Source organism: Drosophila miranda, chromosome 2 (genome assembly GCF_003369915.1).
Source record: "Drosophila miranda strain MSH22 chromosome 2, D.miranda_PacBio2.1, whole genome shotgun sequence".
In the NCBI taxonomy this organism is placed as follows: domain Eukaryota; kingdom Metazoa; phylum Arthropoda; class Insecta; order Diptera; family Drosophilidae; genus Drosophila; species Drosophila miranda.
In genome coordinates this window covers 17,138,958-17,163,019 of record NC_046675.1, presented here as the reverse complement: position 1 = coordinate 17,163,019, position 24,062 = coordinate 17,138,958, and the positions used below count along the sequence as shown (strand labels likewise).

General features: G+C 41.4%; 3 protein-coding genes across 9 annotated transcripts in view; 2 read left to right on the top strand and 1 right to left on the bottom strand.

Moving 5' to 3' along the window:
* The window catches only part of LOC108155441 (protein held out wings), a 47,141-nt gene extending 39,186 nt beyond the window's left edge, over positions 1 to 7,955 (top strand). For 2 of the 6 annotated variants that reach the window (XM_017286254.2, XM_017286253.2), the window contains exons 7-9: positions 229 to 579; positions 3,441 to 4,035; positions 7,326 to 7,955. In XM_017286254.2, the coding sequence (XP_017141743.1) occupies positions 229 to 579; positions 3,441 to 3,547 (458 nt within the window). In that variant the 3' untranslated portion in view covers positions 3,548 to 4,035; positions 7,326 to 7,955. Of the gene's footprint in view, positions 1 to 228; positions 580 to 1,837; positions 3,385 to 3,440; positions 4,036 to 7,325 lie in introns of those variants that run through there. The other 4 variants (XM_017286255.2, XM_017286258.2, XM_017286256.2 and 1 more) reach the window with 4 other exon arrangements.
* Positions 7,956 to 10,979: 3,024 nt separating this feature from the next.
* LOC108154435 lies at positions 10,980 to 13,431 on the bottom strand. Of its 2 annotated transcripts, XM_017284705.2 has the most exons (4): positions 13,005 to 13,431; positions 12,209 to 12,351; positions 11,701 to 11,839; positions 10,980 to 11,609 (listed from the first exon to the last, which is right to left on the bottom strand). In XM_017284705.2, the coding sequence occupies exons 1-4, from the start codon at positions 13,358 to 13,360 to the stop codon at positions 11,378 to 11,380; spliced, it is 870 nt and encodes a 289-aa protein (XP_017140194.2). In that variant the 5' UTR covers positions 13,361 to 13,431; the 3' UTR covers positions 10,980 to 11,377. The 2 variants fall into 2 exon arrangements, with proteins under 2 accessions (XP_017140194.2, XP_017140195.2); XM_017284706.2 differs by lacking the exons at positions 10,980 to 11,609; positions 11,701 to 11,839 and adding an exon at positions 11,857 to 12,150 and having other exon boundaries at positions 13,005 to 13,429.
* An 874-nt stretch (positions 13,432 to 14,305) lies between these two features.
* On the top strand, positions 14,306 to 15,842 carry LOC108157255 (serine protease HTRA2, mitochondrial). The gene is made up of 2 exons (XM_017289233.1): positions 14,306 to 15,495; positions 15,552 to 15,842. Exons 1-2 carry the CDS (start codon positions 14,378 to 14,380, stop codon positions 15,715 to 15,717), a joined length of 1,284 nt encoding a protein of 427 aa, XP_017144722.1. The 5' UTR covers positions 14,306 to 14,377; the 3' UTR covers positions 15,718 to 15,842.
* The last annotated feature ends 8,220 nt before the right edge of the window (positions 15,843 to 24,062 follow it).

The window sequence follows — 24,062 nt, the reverse complement described above, 5'->3', positions numbered from 1 at the left end:
AATGGATACCAGAATTCCAAAATAAAAAGAAAAACCATAAGCGAAAGGCTCTCCCGTCCTACAACGTCCAAAGTCCAACGAATCCTAACCAATGTCTAACAACCATTAACGATAGACATACGATCGTATACTTGTATTATTTGATATAGTATATTGTATATGAAAACCTGGATTCCATTGAACTGATTTGCAACTTTCTCCGAAATTTCTGTGTACGACGACGAACAGCTTTCTCATGCGTTGGCTCTCCCTCTGCTTCTGTTCTGTATCCCGCAGTGTGCGAAGAGGACTGGCGTCGTCTGGTGGCTGCTTCCGACAATCGCCTGCTGACGCCCGCCGGCCTGCCCGCCGGACTGGCCGCACAGATACGTGCCCCCTCGTCGGCGCCGCTCGGCGCCCCATTGATACTGAATCCCAGGATGTCCGTGCCCACAACGGCGGCCAGCATACTGTCGCAGGCACCGACTGGGGCCTACGATCAGAGCGGCCATCAAATGATCTTTGCGCCGTATGCGGATTATGCGAACTATGCGGCACTCGCTGGCAATCCTCTGCTCACGGAATATGCTGATCATAGCGGTGGGTTGTTTGCCAGATAATCTTACTATCCCACACACACTCTTATCACTTCCTCACTCTCTCACTCAATCACTATCTTTCACTCTATCAATCTATCTATATATCAATCTTTCATGATTTTATTTTATTTATTATGCGCCATAACTGTAGACCCACACAAACACACACAATAATCAACCATCACAAATGGGAAAAATATAAAAAAAGAAAAAATAATTAGGAGGAAGATCTACGAGCAATAATCAAAAAACACCACCCCCTAACACTACCCAGACACACACACACGCGCACATTACACATACGCCAGGTTGGCCGCGCTCTCTTTCTATCTCCCTCACCCTTTCTCTCCAGTTAACGTGTTTGTTTGCCTTTGCTCTTAACACATCTCTTAACCCACAGAAAAGCAGGGAACTCCAGCAGTGGCTCGTATTTTTATTATTTTGTTAATTGTCTTGTTTCGTCCACATTTACACACATGTAATCTATGTCGATCGACTTTTGCATTTATTTTTGTTGTCAGGAGGGGAAGAACTACAATCACAACCCAATTTTATGAAACAGATTTAAGAATATAGCCAGTTTTCCGAGGTACAGTTCCCCATCCATTCCTGACAGCAAACGGAGATTCTACATGATATCTACATTCATTCTACGTACTTTATACATGCGTTCTACGCGCGTTTCTACATGCGTCTCTGATCGCAGCCCAAAAGTATGCACCAGTTTTTTGTCCGAAAGTGGTGGCTCCTACCTGTACACGAGTGCATTTTGAAAGCCGTTTTGTAGGGAGGGGAGGTGGGGGGAAGCCATATAGAAACACAATTTTCTTGCAAAAAAAAATAAACAAATATAAAGCATATGAGAATTAAACAAAAAAATGCAGCTTTACAGAGCAAAATATGTCAAAATATGTGCTTACTGAAGAACCCCCAACGTGAATGAAAAACGAGGAAAAACTAGAACGGGGTTGATGAAGGTTTTCCAAACATCTTCCATCAGTGCCATAAAGTTACTGTCTGAAAAAAATGTATAGAGGGCCCAGTGCACGCTTTTAACCACTCTATTTGGGCATGGATTTCTACTCGAAAATAATTGTATTATTATTTTATATTAATAATGATAATAAAACAGAAAACCCCCCCTCATAGCTAACAGAACTAAAAACGTTCGTTCATTATTTATTTTCCACCAAAAACGAATTCAATAATTATCTTATATTTTCTATAAACAATTTTGTTGCAAACATAAATATTTCCAGTTGGTCGATATATGCATGCCGGCTCCGTCTTTTGAACTTCTATCCCCACTCTCTATTATTTTTCCCCCTGAGTAAAATATACAGAAAAATACAGAAACTCCAAACCAACTCCAATCCACAATCCAATTCAAACCAGAAAATTGTTAGCTTAAAGTTTTTTTTAGTTGCAGTCACAAAAACATTGACAGACTGTAAATTAATATATTTAGACACGAAAAGAGAGTAAACAAGCGGCACAACAAGAACAACAACCACAACAAATACTCAATGAAAAGAAATATGGAAGAAAGAGAGTTACAAAACAATTGCTCGTCTATGAATTGGGTTTTTTCTCTCCTATTCTATAGTTAGTCGATAGGTCGCGAACTTGGCGAAAATAAGTGATTTTTAGGCCCTTTAATCGTAGTCCTCCTTAATCGAAAAGGACTCTTAGTTATCCCCCAATATGTTTTTTGATATGAGTATATTCTAGTTGAGAACAGCAGCAGCAGCAGCAGCCACAGGCAGAGACAGTTGTTGATTCTCATTCATTTTGGAGCCCTTGAGTATTTTTTTTTCTTCTTCAAATTTTTGGTAGAGAGTGACAGGCAAAGAACTTTCAACCAAGTTGGCAGAGTTGCAAAAATCTATTAAATATTATTATAAGCATTTTCTTTGTATATCTTTTGTGGTTTAAGGGTCGTGTCGTAAGAGCAATTTTTAGACTAGTATTTTGTTTTATTTTTGTATTTAATTGTTTGCATAGTTATTAGCGATGATTTAATGATGGGGCGGGACAGTATTTATGCACAAATGTACCTTACGTTAGAAGAAGAACCGTTTCAATTTTTCCAGCCAGTGCCATTTGTCGGAACACGAATACGAAAATCAGAATTGCAGCAGAGCCTTTATGCAAAATGTATCTTAATCTATTTCGTAGTAAGAAAAGGAGCCTTGAATCAAGTTGGTGCTTAATTTAGAATCTAAGTTTTAGTCGAGGCAGGCCGTCCAGGATCACAGAAAACAGAAATAGAGACAGGATAGAGACAGGAGTAGCACACAAATCAATCGCCAGGAATTGAATGCACAACTAGTCAGCAAATCGAGCAGAAGAACAATATATCAAATCAATATACGACTACTACACAAACAAACAAAACCCATATATATATTTCTAGATTTAATCAAAAGAAGGAGGGAAACCATACACAGCAAAAACATATATTATTTCTAGAATTAAACACATATAGCCTTAGGCTAAAAGCGGCTTGAAAATCACTTATTTTGTGTCCAACAATTATAAACAAAACAATCAAAACTACACAGAAACATATGAACGACTCATTCCAAAGAAGCAGAGAATTTAAATGTTACAAAAAAGGAGATGATTTCCCCATCCCCCCGAAAATTGGCACAAAAAAGAAAAGAGAAAGTGTGAAATGAACTCGAAAATGAGCAAGCATATGAAATATATTTATTAGTTGTAAGTTTTATGCTACATATTTAGCGAATATGTTTACTTCTACTATATTTGATGCCTATATAATGCATACATACATATATATCTATCTGTATCTGTATTCTGTATCTGTATCTACATGTATCGTATCGTATATTTTATTAGGCGCCATTAAGCAGCAGCGTCGTTTGGCGGCTAACAGAGAGCACCCCTATCAGCGCGCAACGGTCGGTGTGCCAGCCAAGCCGGCGGGTTTCATTGAGATACAGTAAAAAACCCGCAGAAAAACAGCAAGAAAAACAACAAAAAAACTACAAAAAACTACAAAAATCTACAAAAAACTATAGAATTTCGTTTCGTTTCTTAGCGAAACTTTAACCACAAAAATCAAGAAATATCAACCATAAATATCCCTCACGAAAACAAAGAAGAAAAGAAAGAAATATAAATTAAAAACAAAGAAGAAAAGAATGAAATATAAATTAAAAACAAAAACAAACAAAAATCATACGAAATATTTTCGTATTTGGTGGTTGTTGGGCCCGGACCGTGTTTTTTGTAACCCAACAACCGCACACAATTTAGATCAATTATCGTAGCAATTTGCTGTATTTATAACCACATATCGAGATGCCACTGTAGCCAATGAAACACCGCCGGAGCTGTTGGCCCAAAGCCAGGCCAGGCCGCCGCTCTGCCCTGATCGGTCGTCACTCGTGCCCAAAAAAATCAATTGTCAAGTGGCACCGCGCCTCCACAGGTTAGTTGCGTTTTCCACTCATTTTTATATTTTCTTTACCATATCAAACTGTTACTTTCTCTACGTGTTGTCCTTTCTTGACGCGTCGAAGTAAAGTGCAAGGGGGTTCTGTTTCCACTTGCATTTTATTTCGTACATTTTGCGAGTTCTGAAAAAAGAGTACAGGCACACATGATGCTGCTGAAACGAAAAGTTGTTTATTTTTCTTAGATATGAATATTTATATACACGCAATCTTTTAATATTGTATTTTTTTCCTTTGTTTCCACGTTGACTTGTGCCTTTGATGTTTTACAAAAAAAGAAAAGAAAAACCGAAAACCGAAAAAAAAAACAAATTCAAAAGAGAGAAAAGTTGTATGCAAAATCTGTAGATTGTAGTAGACTTTTCCCTTGTATTACTCTCGGATAAGCCATATACCATATATATACTCTTTATATATACTATATATAGAACCCTCTTTAATGAGATATGAACTTTACATGTGTATCCTAGGCCATAAGTCCCCCCCTGTTTAGTCCGTAACGAATATCTACGATTATTTTGTATTATGCGTTCGAATGTAAACGATGTTGCAATCGAACCGAAAAACCGAAAAGTGTACCACAATAAAGATCAATGATTTTTGTTGCAATGCAAAACAAACAGATAAAAAAGGAAAATCTAAAAAAAAAAAGCGAACACAACAAAAACAAAACAAAATCCATACCAAGTCTTATGATTCTTTACTTCGACTTCTTTCAGAAATTCTCCTCGGAGAACAGAGATCTCCTCTCGCTCTCTCGAAAAACTTTCAACCAAAAATCTAACGCTTTCTGAAAACTAAACCCCCCACAGTAAAAATTATAAAGTATTTATCTCGTAATCAGTAATCAGTCACACATAACTCATTGATCAGAATTAATTATAATAAAAGAACACTTCACTATGTCTGTTTGCAACTCTAGTAACTAAGAAAACTAAACGATAGATGCGAAACACCACACCACACCACACATATACCTATACATAAACCCCCCCCCTCACATACACACACTCGTCCCCTGGGACGCCTAACTCTATGCTTACCACGATCCACCACCCAGAACCACCCATTCTGATCCGCATCCCCAGCCAGTCCCAGCCAGTCCCAACCAGCTAATACCAACCAACATTACCAATGCCATGGCATATGCATCTACTATATACCGTGCCATACTCCGTACTCTTAATATAAAGACACACATATGTATCTCCGACATCCGATATGTGCATCTATTGTTTACGTGTACTTAACAGACTTACTCTCTAAGCTTATGGGTTTTGGTATCACAGTAATCTCTATATACATGATTGCGATTAATTGTTCTCTTAGCTTAGTTATTTAATGATATACAACTGATAAAATTGCACTTGCATTTGCTTACACAACAAATGATAATCTCTGTACAAATACAAATAGAAACCGAAGAAAGAAAATATTTTATAACACACACACACACAGAGAGAAACAGTCCCACGTACAGTGCGTTTTGAAACTACTTTATCGATAATTATCGATCAACCAAACCCACAATCGATAATATATCGAGCTCAATATTTATTTCATTCTACATCGATTCAACGATTACTCAAAGGTTTAACCTTTTAACAGTCGAAAACCTGTTTCTGTGTATGAATTCAATTCTGATATTTAATCAATGACCATTTCGATTGCTTGCCATATGCTGGCTTTTTCGATAAGCTTTCTACAGCTTTCTATTAATCGAATTGGCAATAAATACTCTATTCACACACAAATGATACTAAAAGCAATGCCACACCAAAACAATTGTATAATTGTAAAAAACCAAAAAGAATAACAAATCTGCACCAAAGAACTCAAACCGGACTCTGCGCAACCCCCTGCTCAAGAGAGGAACAAATTATATATTAAAAACCTTTATTTTTTTATTTTTTAAATGTAAAAAACCAACAAAATGTAAATAACGCTTTCGTTTATATCATAATAATTGAAATACTTTCTGGCATTTGTAAAAATTAAAAAAAATGAGAGCTAATGCACCTGCAATTTTATATACATACATACATATAATATATATATTTTAATATTTACTTCCCCTAATAACTTATGTGATGAAAACTATATAGCGTATTAAACAAAAACAAAAACAAAAACCAAGGTCTAGCCACAAAAATAAAAAAAATATGTGATGTAATACTATTGCTAATTTTAACTAACCAAAGGCCAAGTTAACCAAAAAACAAAAGAAAACTAGCTCGAAGAAACTCAGTTATAATTTCAAAACAGAATCTTTCATGTTCTTGTAAATTCGAGTCTGAGAACGAACTTCAATAACCATCAAATGTTGCATCAAATAACGTTTCAACAAACCAAAAACACGAATATTTTTGCACTATCAACAACTTTTCTATATTTTCTCGTATAATTTTAATACAATCTTCTAATGATGTATGTGTTTGTCTTTACTATATCCAAGAAAATGTATACCGCATCGAATATATTCTAATTGAAGGATGCGGTTGATCATGATCGAGCAAAAAGTTACTAAACGTTTGTACGCCATTGCAAAAAATAATAAAAAGAACCACTCTAAATACCACATATACTCGTATACTCGTACAATATCTATATGCATGTGTTTGTGTCCCCTCACTGATCATGGAATATGCCAAATACAATCCAATATTTCGGTTAATGCGCTGCAGCTGTCATTTGGTAACTTTTTGAGCCTCATAACTCGCATAACAAAGGACCTAGAGAGATTAAAAGTAACTGCTAACCATGATATATTAATCAATACTCAATTTCCACGTCTACGAATCTTTTTCTCTCTCTTTACATGCTAACTAAACCAAAAACCACACTCCACACACATTCGAACCAAACAAACATAAACAATAAACAAATAATACAACAAAATACCACATAACAAATAAAATACTTTTTAAAATACCAAATAAAATACTGAAAAAAATTATAAACACAAAACAAAATAATTAAAAAACGAATAACTTTTTTAATTTAAAAAAAAAAACAATTTACAAACCAAAAAATCGCTTTAAAACATTTTTAAAATTAAAAAAAAAAACATTTTTTAAAAATAAAAAAATAAACATTTTTATAATTTAAAAAAAACAAAATATTTCACAAAAATACATAAACACTCCCAACAAACCATTCAATAAATCCACTTACAAACCCAAATAACAACAACAACCACTCCCACAACGACGAACCACGAACCATGAACCATGAACCCTGAACCACGAACCACCGACTGCCTTAGATGAGCACAGAAGCAGAGCCACGCCATCGGGAAAAAGCCAAAGCCAAAGCAACAGCAAAGCCAATCGGAATGCAGCAGCTGCAGAGCAATATGTGTGTGTGGCATATGTTTGGGCCAGGCTAACACTCCAGCAACTAAACAACAAATACACATAGCACTAAAATCTGCATCCTGAAGCTCTGGCGCCGCCTGTTTCGCTCACTACTCGGCAATCTCTTCACTCACTTTGCAACAAAAAAATAGCAGCATAAGCAGCAGTAGAAACAAAAACAGTATATATTGAATCTTGTGGCCATTAAACTGTTAACAACAACAAAACCAACATGTAAGAAGAAACAATCGATAAGAGAATCAAACATAGATTTTAGTATAGTTAACCTACAAAACAAAACAAAACAAAACAACAAAAAAACAGAACAAAAAGGAGAAAACAAAATGTTAGCTTTTAGTGAAACAAGAAAAGTTCAACGAACAAAAACATACTTAAATCATATATAAATATACAAATTTGTATATAGGGAAGTAGTAGCCCCGCTTCCCCCCTCAGAATCCTCAACAAGAAGTGCAGGAAAAAGCAACATCAGCATGTTAACGGAATCTCATCCAAGAAACTTTTTTAATTTTTTTAAACCAATTCTTACAAAACAAAAACTCATTTGCAGGGTAAGGCAAAGAAGAATCTGTCATAAGCTAATCGAAATTAGTTGTTTTTTTTTTTTAAAACCCCCCGCATCCACCATATTATTGCAAGATTTGCGGCAAGGAATCTGTACGTAATTACTCATCCCGTTGGGTGCAGGTTTCTTGCCACAGCTATCTCTAGTTCTGTAAGCCTAAGTTAAACAGAAATATTGATATATATATTTTTGTTGTTGTTAAACTGACGCAAATTCTTGTTGATGAAGTATTTTTGATTATGTTATATTATATATATATATCTAAAAACACCATACATATCTGGGCAGCCTCGGTCCCCCTCCCATTGACCGTGTGAAAGGGAGTGGGGGAATCAGCGGAGCAGCGGAGAAAAGCGAGCGAAACATTAATTTGCATAATACCACATTAATCACGTCTAACAGCCATATTTAGTTAATGAAAATAACCATATTACGATAATTATGGTACGAGTAATAATATCAATATAATGTACAATTAAAAGCTACACTTAAATTATTTTAAATAATCTAAAGCTAATGTATTATATGCAGAAATAAAACCACAAAACAAGAGAAAAAACGAGAAGAACAAACAAATACTTTTGCCCAAGAAGGAGGCACCACACAAAAAGAATTCTTTGATTTAAAATAAATATTCAGCGGCCAAAACGAGGTCTCCAGGCATTGTTGAAGTAAACAAATCTCTTAAACTAAATGTAGAGCAGTTTTTTTTTTTTTCATACATACATATCTTAACGGATAGATGACAGATTAGCAGCGACGAAAATAAAGCGAATTAATTGCATTTAAATTATGGTACAAAGCATACATACAAAGCGGACCAAGCGAAACTTGGTGCAGAGTTATATTTTAAATTGAAGAATTTTAATTTGTTTTTTTTTTTTGGAGAGGAAATTATATCTCAATCTGTGCCTTAAATGCCGTTCAAGAATTGGCATCAATCAAAATAACGAAAAGAAACCACACACATATTTTGAAATTATTCTGCAAATTGTGAGATCTTATACTCAACATCGATGAAAAATATAAATATAGTACAATAATAATAATAATGATAATACCTAATGATAGATAAAAACGGCAATCGTGCAATTGTAGCAATTTCAAAATTCTCGTTGGCTTTGCTAATTGATTAACATTTTGAAAACATACAATATACCTTTAGTTGAGTAAGCGCTCTCATTAACTGAATAATGTGTCTCTTAATACCCAAAATCAGAATAGCAACCAGAATAAAAATGTTCATCCAGCAGCAGCCCCAAGAGATGTGAGGTGCATGCGAATTCATCGATTAATTGTTAGATAATCCATACACCTGATCAGAGCTTGTCTATGAATACACCAGATACATACATACAATATACACATAATACGCACACATGTAACAAATCAAATGAATAGAAATCTATACATAACTTAACTTTAACTTTTTGCATAAATAAATGTTTATAAAAAATCCAAGTACCACCAAATGGTTGTTTTTTTTGGGGCATGCATATGAAAATGCATTCCGTTTTGCACATTTTTTCTAAATTGATTGAGTGCATAACCGAATAAATCCATCAATCAAGCGCACACGGATTAAAAAAGCTGCAAAATGGCACAAAATAAATAGATTAAATTCCTGTAACCAGCTGTGAAATCCGCAAACAAACATTTACAGGACTGCCACTGGCACACCGGATGTCTCCTTGTTGCATGTCGACATTGACAGATCTTTTGGCAGTTGGATTACATGGATTTTTTTCTTTCGTATTCGCGTGACCTGCAGAATGAAATACCCAAAAAATACCGAAACCACAGGGGAGCAAGCCCGCTAGTCCGCAGGTTGCATGATGGAACAATTTAACTTTTAAACATTTTGGTGAAAATGGGGCTTGTTAACAGAAGAGCGAACGATGGTATGCTTCCGCCACTAAATGAAAATAAATCCCAATTTCTTTAAAAACCTTCTGAATCATTAGGTACACATATTAGGAGTATATAAGAACAGTATATAAAAGAACAGTACAGAATTGAATTTCAACCGACGTTTTTTTTTTTAAAGATATAGTCGACTTGTTGTTCTGAAGTTTTGGGTTCCGCGAAAAAGTGCATCTCACATTTAAATATCTCCAGTAAAACATCGCTATGCAGATGGTAGAAAAATATTGCACAGCCGAATGAAAGAAGCGATTTCCAGTGAAAGCAGAAAAGGAAAATGCCCTGTTCCCTCCAATTTGATGCTGTTTTTTGTACGCTCCTTCATACTCTTACTGCAAGTCAGTGGCAAAGCCTTGCAGTCTCGATAATGGAGTTCACTCTTCAGCACATAGAAAAGGTCTCCTAGCCGATGAACTTTATATTTCATAGGGGGAAGTGTTTTGCTTCCGTAATTTTGTATGCCCCAGATGCTTCTGGGAGAATGGGTTTCGATGCTGTCCCTGATATGCGATGGATACGTTCGAAAGGAAGCTGGTGGCAGGTGGTCCGCTTTAACTTTAAGTTCAGTTGCAGCCAGGCTTAGGTTTTCATTTCCAGTTCGACAGTTCGACGCGACTGTCGCTGCAAAAAGCTTTGAGGTTGAATGCAATTAAACCTGTCATCGATTGGAGAGGATTGGAGAGAGGGTGGAGCCGCTGACCGCAACGGCAAAGAGTTCGTTAATATAGTTAGCCACCAGTTCAAAGGTTACCAAAGAGCCGTGTGCGGTTTTTTTCAGTTTTCTGTTTCTCGAAGACTGGAATGTGGAACATTCTCGCTTGTGGCTGCTGAAAAAGCAGAACAGGAAGCCACCCATATACAAATCAGGTCACAAAAGACAAAAAGTTGAGCTATTTTTGGTTCTATTAAACATTAAATAAAAATTTTGTTTTTTGAATTGCTCTATACTTTTGCTGAAAAACGTACTCTGTAAAATTCTTGGGGAAATTGCTTTTATTTGGTATTTTCTTATATTCTTGTCTCCACTGAACTGCTGTTCGGAAGCACCTGAAAGCATATTTTACTTTGAGCTATCAATTAAGGCAGAAATGCCTTGGGAGACCCACATGCCCAGCAAAGCCGCAAAGAACAATGCGAACAATGGACAGTTTTTGGAGAAAAGAAAAACGAAAATCAGGCGTTGAAGAAGAATACATTTAAAATTTTATTTGAAATATTAATTTAATGTAGCTTAACAGACTAGAGGAAAAACCAGTGTCGCTTTCCGACCCCGTGACCCACCCAAATATATTTAAAGGAAAATAAAAAACACACAGAGCAAGAGAAAGAGAGAGAAAATGAGAGAAATGCTTGGCATTTTTCATTTAGACAATCCAAGGACAACAAAAACAACAAACATGTGACCCATGGACCCCACAGCACACAGCGTTCGTTCATTCATTTAGCATCAATTTATGGCAGGAGTCGCACCACAAACAGAACCAGGAGCAGGCTCAGCTGTGCACCCAGCCAGTGGCGGGCCAGCCGTGAGGCTTGTCCGCAGATGTTCTCGAGAACGGCACAGTTCCTGAAGTGCTTCTCGTCGGACAGCATTTTGGCCGTTTCCCGGGCAAACTCCGCTGAATTCTGGTAGCACTTGTATCTCGCGCTGTTGTAGATGCAGGTCTCGTAGGCATAGCGGGCACTGGAAGAGTCAGAGGGCCACACACACATCGAATGACATCGAATGAAATTTCCCCGCCTGCCAAATGGCATTAGCCAAAGCCCGCACTTACCAACAGAATTCCATGAATTTGTCGCTTGCGTTGCGCGTCGCATCGTGCAACTCATCACTGAGGATGCCCTCGAACTCGGATGTGCAGCTGACCCAGTCCAGCTGGATGTAGGCGAAGCAGTCCTTGTGCCTCAGGTAATCTGCAAAGCCGACCAACATACAGTAGAGTGGGGCTGGTGGGGCAGTGGGTGGGCGGGGGTCCACCATCAAATGAATAAATCATTTTGCTGGGCACTTAAAGTCCTGTCAAGTCGAGGGGTCCTTCGTGTGAACTTTGGCCATGGACTGAGCAGGGATAATCCCGATGTGTGTTGATTGTGTGCTTGATTGTGTCTCAGTGTTGGCCATGCCCTGTGGTTGTATCTCAGTGTAAGCTCGGTGTAAGGTGTATCTCAGCTGGAGCCCTGCGTGCCTTGGGCTTGTGTGTAGTGTGGCTGGTGTTTATCTGGCTCTGTTTGTGCTTCACAAATTGATTTAATTCCTGGAAAATGTAACCGCACGACGCTTACCTCGCTGAAAATCCGTATCGCCGCAGAATTTATAGAAAAATCGACGGGCCCCTTCCACGTTGATCTTAAAGGTTTCCAGCTTTCGGTCGTTGAGGCAGCGCTTCGAGTAGGCATCAAAGCATCGCATCCCGCGGTTGAAAATGCTGAAAAACATAGTCCCATTTAGATGCGAATATTTGAATAGACTCGGGTTGTTTGAGTGCCCAAAATACTGTTGCCATGTACTCCGCCGTGCAAATATAAGTCCCAAAGTGATTGCCTCGATGACAATCCGAAGAAGCCAATAGCCTGTCCCTGGGTACTTTATTGCTACCTGACTGAATTGTGTTATGGTTCAGCAGTTCCAAAAACTTTTGCAGACTGTATCAAATCCCATTTAACCAAATTTGCACAGTAAATCCAAGGAGTTTAATGGAAAAAAGGGAGAAGAATTCTAAGAATTTTATTCTCATGGGGATTTAAGAATTGCTTCAGCAAGAAAAGACCGCAATTCTTTCCTTTAAGCATGCACAGTCTCCAAGTTTCTTAGGGAAGTAGTATTTCTTGTTAAACATACAAACTTTTGACAAAGTTAAAAATGCATCCCTCAAAGTCGGTGTGGCGCAAAGTTTTCCTTAAGAAATTTACAAGCATTTGTTTCAAGAACAGCTTCTGTCCTCACATATTTACGAGCATACATATAAGTCCACTCAAATTACATAACATCATCTTTAATTTACGAGGACGTTCTTGGGAGCTGGTGTCTAATGTCCAATTTGCAATGCCCAAAATCCGATGTCCGCGGCTGATGGCTTACTTGCACTTTGTCGTGATGTCGCTCTTGCTGATGATGATTTTGGTGTTCTGCAGGAACTCCATTAGATGCGGCGGCAAATCCTTGAAGCAATCATCGACCATTCGCTGCGTGCTGCCGCAGTCCTGCCTCAGGGTGGTCTCATTTTGGCCAAGTCCGGGAACCGCAGTCCCCATGAGGACGATAGAAAACCCCAGCACTATGGACAAACAAGAGTTGTTTACGCACATTCTTGGGGACACTTGTTGCCTGGTTTCGGTAAAGAAATAAAGAAAGATTGATGGTGGTCTCTGGGCTCCCGGGCAAGTCAACCGAACGAATTCTAACAGCGAACTGTGCCGACCAGTCGCGAGCAGCATCTTTAAAAGGACTTCCCGAACCTGATTAAACCTGATGTTAACTGAATGTTATGCGCAGCGCATGCGCCTCGACAGATCCACAGCCAGCACGTGTTTCCTCTTTTGTTTACATTACAAAGGCAGGCGACATCGTCTTCAATGCCAGACAGACCGGCAGTCGGACACGGAACGGGTCTTAGGCAAGGAATTTGCATAAATTAGTATTCCCTCTTTGTCAGTCTGTCTGTGACTCTGCGACACGCAGGAGCTACGGGTATATGTACTTGTCACCCAATTTGCCATCGTTTCAAGTCAAATTCAAGAGATTGATTTTCCTTGTCTCCAGCTATCCTTATTCCGTAGCATACAGCTTAGAGTACGGCCTTCCTGGTTGGGCCAGGATTACCAAACCGCACTGGTGTCGTGTTAATTAACTCACCTTCATTGCCAGTCCTCGTGTGACTTTTGTGACCCTGGTGCCCAGTGTGTAATCAAATGACTGGCTTTGTTTCTGTGCTGGCAATTTGAATGCATATTCCAAAGCCATCAAACCAGAACAGAACAGAAGGGAACCGAATTGTCCAGAGGGCGAATTCCTGACTGATGGGATTGAGGATTTCTTGATTATTTTCTTTGTGGTTTTGATAAGCCAACATCTGGAAATGTATCAGTAAATAGATGTAAATGAAAAGCAAATTCGCAAATGAAAATGCAACAGGCATCAGTTACCTCCGAATTCCCGTTGTCTTGTGAAAATGGTTCTCTTGGCTTAATTCTGAAAGTTACCGTTTATTATTTAAATTTTCCGTACGATTTGAATTTGAATATAACTGAAACCGCAGCTAAGCCAATAAATATATCGATAGTGGTACTGGTCAAGCTGATTGCGATAGTCCAACCATCGATAGAATTTCAACGTGAGAGGTTGTTGGTGACGCAGCAGGCAGCTTGTGTCATTCACAATCGAAAACAGCTGACGCTGACAGTTGAATTGAATAACAAACAAATATTTCACAGATAGAGACAGAACGGAAATAAATGGCGCTGCGATGTATAAACAATCTGGAAATATTCTTGAGGCGGTGCACTGCACCCACGTTACACCGCTGCTGTGTGGCCAGCAGCAGAACAGCTCACACGGCCAGCAGCAGCAAAGGCAGCGGCGGCGACAATAGCAAAGACAAAGAGAATAATGGCCAGAATAAGTCCGGGTACAGGAGGTTTGGCTGGCGCAGTGTTTTTCAGTTCTGTGTTCCCTTCTCCATGGGTGCTCTGGTCAGTGCCGTGCTGATAGAAGGACATAGGGACGAACTCACACCAACGATCTCAGCGCGTTCGCTGAAAGGACGGCGAAATGAATTCAACTTCATCGCTGACGTGGTGGCCGGCTGTGGAGACTCCGTGGTGTACATTGAGATTAAGGACACTCGCCACTTCGACTACTTCAGTGGTCAGCCCATAACAGCGTCCAACGGATCGGGGTTCGTGATCGAGCAGAACGGTCTCATTCTGACCAATGCCCATGTGGTTATCAACAAGCCGCACACGATGGTGCAGGTGCGGCTGTCGGACGGACGCACCTTTCCCGCCACAATCGAGGACGTGGACCAGACCTCTGACCTCGCCACGCTGCGCATTCATGTCAGCGGCCTGCCCGTGATGAAGCTCGGCAAAAGCAGCACCCTGCGGTCCGGCGAGTGGGTCGTGGCCCTGGGCAGCCCCCTGGCGCTGAGCAACACGGTTACTGCTGGCGTCATAAGTGCCACGCAGCGTGCCTCCCAGGAGCTGGGGCTGCGCAACCGCGATATCAACTACCTGCAGACGGACGCGGCCATTACCTTTGGCAACTCTGGGGGGCCGCTGGTGAATCTGGATGGCGAGGCCATTGGCGTCAACTCAATGAAGGTCACCGCTGGCATCAGCTTTGCCATACCCATCGACTATGTAAAGGTGTTCCTCGAGCGGGCCGCGGAGCGTCGCAAAAAGGGATCTGCCCACAAAACGGGATATCCGGTCAAGCGATACATGGGCATCACCATGCTGACCCTCACGCCTGACATACTGTTCGAGCTGAAGTCCCGCACTCAGAACATGCCCAACAATCTGATGCACGGCGTGCTGGTCTGGAAGGTCATTGTGGGCTCACCGGCACACAGGTGAGCAGGGTCGACAATCAATCCATCCATATCACTAATCTCTGTCTATTTTGTAGTGGCGGTCTGCAACCAGGCGACATTGTCACCCACATTAACAAAAAGGAGATCAAGAACTCCTCGGACGTGTATGATGCCCTGGCCGAAGGCAGAAAAGACCTGGAAATCGTCATCTTGAGAGGTGTTAAGCAAATGCATGTGAAAATCACACCAGAGGATCCCTAGGAAACGATCCTCGTGTGCTTCCTCGGCTCCACCTACCCGACTACTATTATCATTAGTTTTAATTTAAATTTGACATGATTGTGCTTAAGTGATTTGCCATTATACAAACCGCGCTACCAAACGAACCAAAGCCTGGGAAAAGGTTTTTGTCCACGAGTACCAGCAGGCCCATATATGTAGAGCCCGCTTGCCTATATTTGATTTTCGGCTAACGAGTAAGGAAATTTGCATAGATCGAGCTCGTTATCATTGGCCATTTTGAATGGCGACACGACCATAAGTTAATCTACGCATCGTATGGCATAAATGTACATATCTCTTGTCCCGTGAACATCATCGATTTCTCTTTCATGGAGAGCCCGCGCTGATCGCTGATCGTCGATCGCTGTGCGTGTCTCTGTTCCGTCTGTTGCGACTGTCTGTCTGGCAGCAGTCCCATCCAACAACGACAAAAATGTATTTACGCTAATTGAAATATCTCGCGTTGCGATCAATCGATGCCATATTTTTTATAGGCCAAACCTCGGACGGACAGCAATGCAACGGAACGACACACGGAACTGCAGCGGCAACAGCCACGAAAACGTCGAAAACCGAAATGCAAATTTCAATAAATTTATGCAACTGTATTCCCAGCGCTTCAGCGCCTGACCTGGCCTCTGAGTCTTTTGACCACCCTTCAAGTGGATATTATGACTAGCTGAAGATGTTTGCATTCCTGCAAAGACCAGCAAACCCTTTCTTTTGTTGCAGGAAAGAGCTACCAAGATTGGATCGGAATGCTCGTTCCAAAAACCATACTTTGAGTGGAAAACAAAGATTTATTTGTATAGATAATCCGACAAGACTTTGCTATATATGGAGACAAGGTATTTGAAAGGGTATGTTATGCTTCGGTTAGCCGTGGTAACCTTTCCTTCTTGACTTTTTTTGGCTTGTACTTTGTGGGTGACATGGCAGACGATGGCGAGATGCCGACACTGATGTAGTTGCTGTTGTCTGTAGCTGCTGCTGCTGCTGTTGCTGCTGTCGTTGCGTGAAAAGTGAAATTCTTCTGATTATTAATTTTATTTTCGCTTTTGGCGATGCTACGCTTTTTCAGCTTTTGCATATAAATTCATACGATATTGAATCCACCGGCCATTCCCCATTCCCCATTTCCAATACCATTGTTGGAGTGGTTTATGCGACAGCGGCCTTTATGACATTGTTGGCACTAAGTTACCTTTATTGCTTATAAGCCGCACGCATAAATGCGGCTTAAAGTTCATAAATTTGCCAATATTCGGCCGGGGTTAAGCAAACGGACCTTTTTATATACTCGCACTCGCACTCGTACCCGTACTCGTATTCGTATTCGGACTCGTCTGTAAACACTTTTTACTTTATTTGCTGGCGCCCCACGCTTTTTGCACTTTCTTTCTGGCCATTTACAGGCGGCATCCATTTCGATGCGCCTCCATCCGCCTCGTTTCTTGTTGCTTGTGGCTTGCTGCTGGTCCGCTGTGCTGTCCGTGGTCGGGTGTCCGCTGTCTGATGTCTGCTCACCTCTGCGACAACTAATTGAAATATTTAAAATGCATAAAAGTATCGCATTTAAACTTTGCAATTAGTTTGTGGTGATTCGCTGCCGCTGCCGCTGCCGCTGCTGCTGTCGCAGTTGTTGCTGCTGTTGTCTTTGCGGGGGGGATTTTGTTGTTGTTGGTGTCGTTGTGGCGCGCTTAAATTACAAACCTGTGAGAAATTTTGTTGCTTTTTTGTCGGTTTCTATGTGCCACAGTTGCTGCACACCATACCCTAGCCGACAGGGGGGGCGTAACGATTATGGATTGATTTTTCGATAGATCTTCGGATAGATGAAAAGCTATACATTTTGCTAATTTGTTGGTTCATCCGTACAAACGACATTTCTTATTGATGCTCTATAGTGCAGTAGCTCAAATATGATCATACTTGACAGGACTATGAAAAAAAGCCGAACTAAACGTACTTTTTCTTATAGATTTCTTGGCACAGCTGTTTTTTTTTAATTACAAAAAGTGAATTTCTTTTAATGTTTCGATCTAGAGGTAATGAAGTACCTAACATCTGATTTCAATGAACTTAGATGATAAACTCTGAAAAGCTGATAAATGAAGCTAGTTTCAGCTTACCGTCTGGGTAATCTTGAGCTTTCAAATCCAGAACTTTTAAGTTTAATTTTAAAAACTCAGGAAAAGTTGATACAAATTATTTCTGGTGTTTTTATATTTTATTTGTATAAATACATTAATTAGGCGTCGTTTATAAATATAAATGTATAAACGGCAGAAGGTTGACCAAAATTATTTAAAAAAAATCTTGACCAGAAACAAAAAAATTCATTCAAAGTTTGTAAAGCCCGAAAGCGATCGCAGAGTAAAAAGTGACATTAAAAATGTACAAATGCTTATATCTTAATATTATTATTTTATTTAGCTTTTTTATTTTTATTGCATTTTATTATTATTTTAAAATCGATAGTGTCTATGACATGGACTGACAGCACTTCCTAAGTCAGAATGAATATGAACCCAAGGAAGGCAAAATATGGAAGAGTTAGTGACTTTTGTATGAATAATTGAACTGTTTAACTCTACATTCTCCATAGGACACCCACACAATTGTTTAGGTTTATTTTTTTATATATTTAAGTAGTTTAAATTAAGATCACAGAGCTACCTTTGCGGTGAGCAGCGCGATTCCGTCTACCGCCTGTCGCCTGCCGCCTGCCTCGCTGCAGTTTTGTGGCTAAGACCGATCATGTTCACACGCTCCGCTCCGGCCATAAAGCCAGAGCCGGCTCTGGGCCCAAACGGTGAGTGTTGATCTCTGTTTGTGTCTGTGTACGGATTTGGCTCGACTTACACTTTCATACTCGTAAAAGGCATCAATTAACGATGAGCTGTGCGGAGGATTTGGGTTTCGCACATCTCCATCAATTGTCCATCAATGATGAGGGTCACCCGGAAAGCGTCGACGGCGCTGATTTGATTGAGTTATTAAATGTGCTGTTAATTGCAGCACGCCGCAGTGGGCACTTGGGTTCAAAAGGCCTTTGATTTGTCGCGCTAACCCAGAAATGTCAGACATTGAATTTTGCACGTGTAATTATGGCTGTGGCTGGTGCTGGTGCTGGTGCCTGTCTGATGGTGACCCCATCACGTCGGCTGTGTACCCTGCCGGCACCTACAACAACTTTCTCGTCCGCTGTTCCCATGAACTGCTCACATTTAAACATATCGGCAGGCAGGCAGGAAGGCAGGAAAACTGCATAGAGCAACAGCAAAGAGTTGCAACACAAACAACAACAACAACAGCATGCTAAACATTTAGGTTCATGACACACAACTGTAAAATGTTTCAGCTTCAAAACTTTTACCGCCGATAATAAATGGCTGCGACTTTGCGCCCCCAAAAGTTCAAGACATCATTCGGTTCGGGATTCGGGGTTCGGGGTTCGCGGCTTGGGGAATTCCCGCATGTGAAAAGTTCTCCAGCAGGGACAGCACGGACCATGGCCATGGACAGGAAGTTAGCCAGTCAGCCAGTCGGATGGATGGGATGGGATGGGATGGCTTATGGCTTAGATGAAAACGAAGCCAAGAGCATGCGCTTGCTGGCCGATGGCCAATGCCACGGGCCATAAATCATTTTAATATGCCAAAAGTTACATAATAATTCTGCCAGCATCGTCATCATCATCATCATGATCATGATAATTGACAACTGGGCAGAGAGGCTTCAGGTACACAGCATTAATCAAGAAATCATGGAAACTCTTGCAGGGGAAGTCGCTGTCGAAGTGGAGTTGGTGGCACAGAAAACAAAAATGAAGTCATCGCTGCTCAAAAACTGTCCGAATTGAAATGTGTTTTAATGCGCCGTTTTATGTGGCGCACCAAATTGTTTCTAATGGTTAATGGACACGATCTGGGACTGGTGCTGGGACCCCGCCTCGATTGCACTAAATCAACAGATTCGTAAAAAAACAACGAAAAAAAAAACACTAAAAATTATGATGATTACGCGGAAATGTGTGGCAACTGCCTGGGCCACTGGGCAAAAATGCTTTATGAAATTGCACAAGTGTTGGAAATTGCTGAATTATTGCGCTCTGGCCCGGCCTGGCCTGGCCTGGCCTGGGTCCCGGGTCGCCGCAGGGCGCTGTGCAGTTTTCATTTAACATTTTCGTTTGGAAAATGTCTTGCTCTGGGGCTGGGGCTGGGACCGGGACCGGGACTGGGACTGGGACTCGGACTGGGGCCAGAGCCAGTGACAGAGCTTAGTGGGTCAGTTTACACATCTGGCTTTTGGCTTCGTTTTTGTAGTGTTGGTCAAATATTTGCGGGCAGCAGCGTAAAAAGTCATCATCATTAATAATCATGATGGAAATTTCACCTGCCTGGAAAAGCGCTTTTGCCCAGTGCTGCTGCTGCTGTATTGCTGCACTGCTGTACTGATGTTGATGTTTTCTTTATTTAGGCAAATCCATCAATTACTTACGTTCGTTGTTCAAGTCATTTGTTTCCCGCTGCCCCGGCTCCCAGGTCCCAGCTTCAAGCTGGGGCATGGAAAACGCTCTCGAGCGTTACGAAAACTGGCCTCTAATCTAGCTCAGCGATCAGCAGAGCCGATGATCATCAGGCAACTTTTCAATCTGTCCCCCAATTGATTGATTCGTCAGCGCTCGGCCAGTGACAATCCCCACAAAGCACAGGATTTATCTCCAACTTTAAATGTCTAAATGTCTTCTGACCATTTTCAGACAAATTATGCATAAAATTGAGACTCAATGAAATGATGTCATCCGTCTGAACAGTCAGTCGGTCAGTCGAGTGGTTGGGTGGTGGCACTGGCCTAAGCGATAGCCAAACGTTTCTAAAGTTTCGTAGACGTAGAAATCGGGCCACCTGAATCATTTAATTGTGGCGATTTTTCACAAAATTGAAACATCTTCCGGCATGAGAGAGCAGAGCCAAGACAAACGATGTGTGCCCCGAAATTAGTTTTTCGCATGCTGCCTGCCTAGCCTCGAGGCGTGAAAAGATTTTCGCATGCAAGGTGCGGCACCGTCGACAACATCAACAGCAGCAGCAGCAGTAGCAGCAGTGGCAGCAGCAGCAACAACAACAACAACAGCATTTGTGCCACTGGCAGCGCAGCAAGTGTTGCTCTAATTTATAAAATGTTTTTGCTACCAACTCGCAGCGGCTGTGAAAAGAGGAGAAAACAAGTGAGAGTGATCGAATGGGGCATACCCAGGGGTGAGCCATGGGGCCCGGGAGAAAGAAGGGATTGCTGATGGCTCTTGGCAGTTCTAGAGGATGAGGATATTCAAACAAGGGGAGCGTGTTCTTAGCTATTGTTGAGGAGGTTATAACCTTTTAAAAGATAGTTAGAGTAGGCCGTAGGAGCAACAGAGAGTGGGTGATAGGAGGACCTTCCTTTGTCGAGGCCTTCTTCTCTTCCTCTAATCGAGAAAGCAGGCTAGAACTCTTTTGAGGCAGAATGAAAGCACTCCTGTGGGTCTTCCTCCTACAAGTCCGGCTTGAAATGGGGTTATACCAAGAATCCAAGACATCCATTACGGAGCACTTTGGCTTAAAGCAGGGTATTTCCCCACAAATTAATTGCCTTGCGGTTCTCACACACACACACACGAATGGTGGGGCCGCCAAGGCCTGGCAGAAATTTCACTTCTATAGAAATTCCGCAGCTCAACGATCGCCAGAGCCTGGGGCTTTTCTTTCACACTTTTTCTCGGATCTGATGTGGCTGATGTTGCTGTTGCTGCTGTCACTTGCCTTAGTTGCCCATGTGGCCTGATGTTGCTGCCTGTTTTGGCTGGTTGCTGCCACTGTGCTGGCTCTTCCTCTGTTGCTTTTGTTTATTACGCATGACATGCAGCACTCGCCCACCCATCATAAGTGCCGTCACATGTTTTAATGGAATGCCAGGCAGGGGCAGGCGGCAGGCTCTAAAAGTTTTATATTTCTACTTCATTAATTGAAATTACAAAACAACACGATAATATATGTACATATCTGCCTGTAACCGCCAGAGTCTTTGTTTTGTGCAATAATTTATTTTTACTATTGCCGCAAAAGATGTTACGGCGCGGCACTGGCGATGCGGCAAGTGGAGCGAAAGACTTTCTCTCTCTGCGTTTCCGAACACGGAAGGTAAGTTTATGACCTCCGCAGGCCGTTGTCTCGGCTGGTAGTTCCCAATTTTATGTTCTATTGGCGCCATAAACCACACAAATGGCCGGACAGCCGTCAACAGGGCCATATTGCATGGCTTGCTGACCACGACGATGGTCCCATCCATCCACCAATCGATCCATTGAACCATTGGTCCACCGAGGGATAGAGCTATCGTGGTATCGAGTTCGTTGCCAGAGTCTTTTGTTTGGGTGTGAAATGGTTGGTTTGTTGGCTTTGGCCCAGCGAACCACTTTCGTTCGATGGCTGGCTGTATCCATCAGTCAATTGCCAATTGTTAATGCAAATTGAATGCTGTTTTCATAAACAACATCCAAATACATGCGAAATGTCATTAATATCATCTCGGCAAGCGCCAAAAGCCTCAGCCGCAAAAAAGAGACTCTCAATGTACGAGTACGAGTACGAGTATTGGCTGTGCGCCAATCAAGTCGAACATTTGTCTCATCGCTTAAACATTTCAATTTCACTCGCAGATCGAAGCTGGAGCTGGAGCTGGTGCTGGAGCTGGAGCTGGTATCTCTCGAATGGCACCAACCAAAGAGCGGAGTTTCTTTTATTTATGGCTACTAAATTACGTATCCGTGCTGCAGTCCCGGTCGCGGTCCCCAGCCTTTGATTAATGATCTCGCCTGGCATACTGCCGCCGAAAGGGGTGGCGCAAGGGGAGAACTAGACCCACTAACGACACAAATGTACCGCTATCGCACAGCACAGTAGTCATGGAAGTGGTTGTCCGGCCACACGCTAATCAGGTTAATTGTCTTTCAATTTCGTTTGACTAACTGCAGGGGAAGTCGTCTAATATGCGGCCAATTTATGGCTGCACCTCTGCTCCGCGCACACTAGGGAGGAGTCGACTCCAAAAGGGTAACAAGGCAATCTTGGGTTTTGGGAAAGAAAGGAAAGAAAGTTCAGGTCCAGCTACCCATGAATTATGGCAGCTCGAAAGCAGAGCCAGCAAAGGGGCACCACACAAACGGCCACAACATTAACGAGCTGTTCATATTTCAGTCGTTTATCTCTCTCTTGGCGAAAATCCTTAAAGAAAAATGCACATATTTAACTAATGATGGCCACTTAACACAAACTCCGCGACAAATCAACGAAACACACAGCACACAAAAACTTTCCCAGACAAGCTGTCTGCCATCCCGTACTGCCAGCAATCGGGCAGCACTCGGCCAGCGGTCTGCCTGCAGCGTGGGTGCCCAACAAGAAATAATATTGTACAAGTATAAAAATATATAAACATAAAAATTATTAAATGCCTTGCCGATTATGCGCAGTCAGGTTACCTTTCCTTACCTCTTGCTGGATGCAGGTTGCCGGTTGCCAGTTGCTGCCTCTTGGCCATGGAGCTCTCTTGCAACATGGATGGAGATGGAGATGGGGCTCTGCTCGTTTGGGCTGGCTTGTTTGTTGTGCTTGCTGATGATGTTGCCCCCCCACCCCCCTCCTTCCACAGCTGCTGCTGCTGCTGCTGATGACAACAACAATAATATTGTTAATGATAATGCTTATGAGTTTTCCTTGTAACTGCAGCAGCAGCGACAGCAGCAGGACCAGCTGAAGCCGCAGTGTGCTTTCCGAGTGATAAACGTTGTTCATGTGCAATTAGTGAGATGTGTTTCAAAGCGGAATCAGCAACAATGTTTCATGAATGTCCAAAAAAAAGCAAAAAACTCAATGACAACGAACACGAGTCGAAGCTGTTGTGTGTTTTTTGTACCCGTTGCTCGAAGAGTTTAGGGATATATTCGTATTGTGGTGCCGCAGAGGACGAAAGTGTGCAACACCCAGAAGGAAGCGTTTCCGATCCCATATAGCCGTATCTGTCTGTCCGATAGAGCCGCGGCCCTTGCCGCTAATTTTTGATACTCTTTTTAGAGGGTATCAGGCTCTATGGAGAGCATTTTGCAAGACAGAGAAGGAGCATAACATATAGTCCATCAATTTCAAAGATATCTGGGACATAGAATACTAGTTCGAAACCATCATGTAAAGACGGCTTGTTCCCCCGTTTTGTGGTTGGCTATAAGAAAACTTTCCATCAGATGACAAAGCCAACAAACGTATTGACAGCTGCACATCAAATCT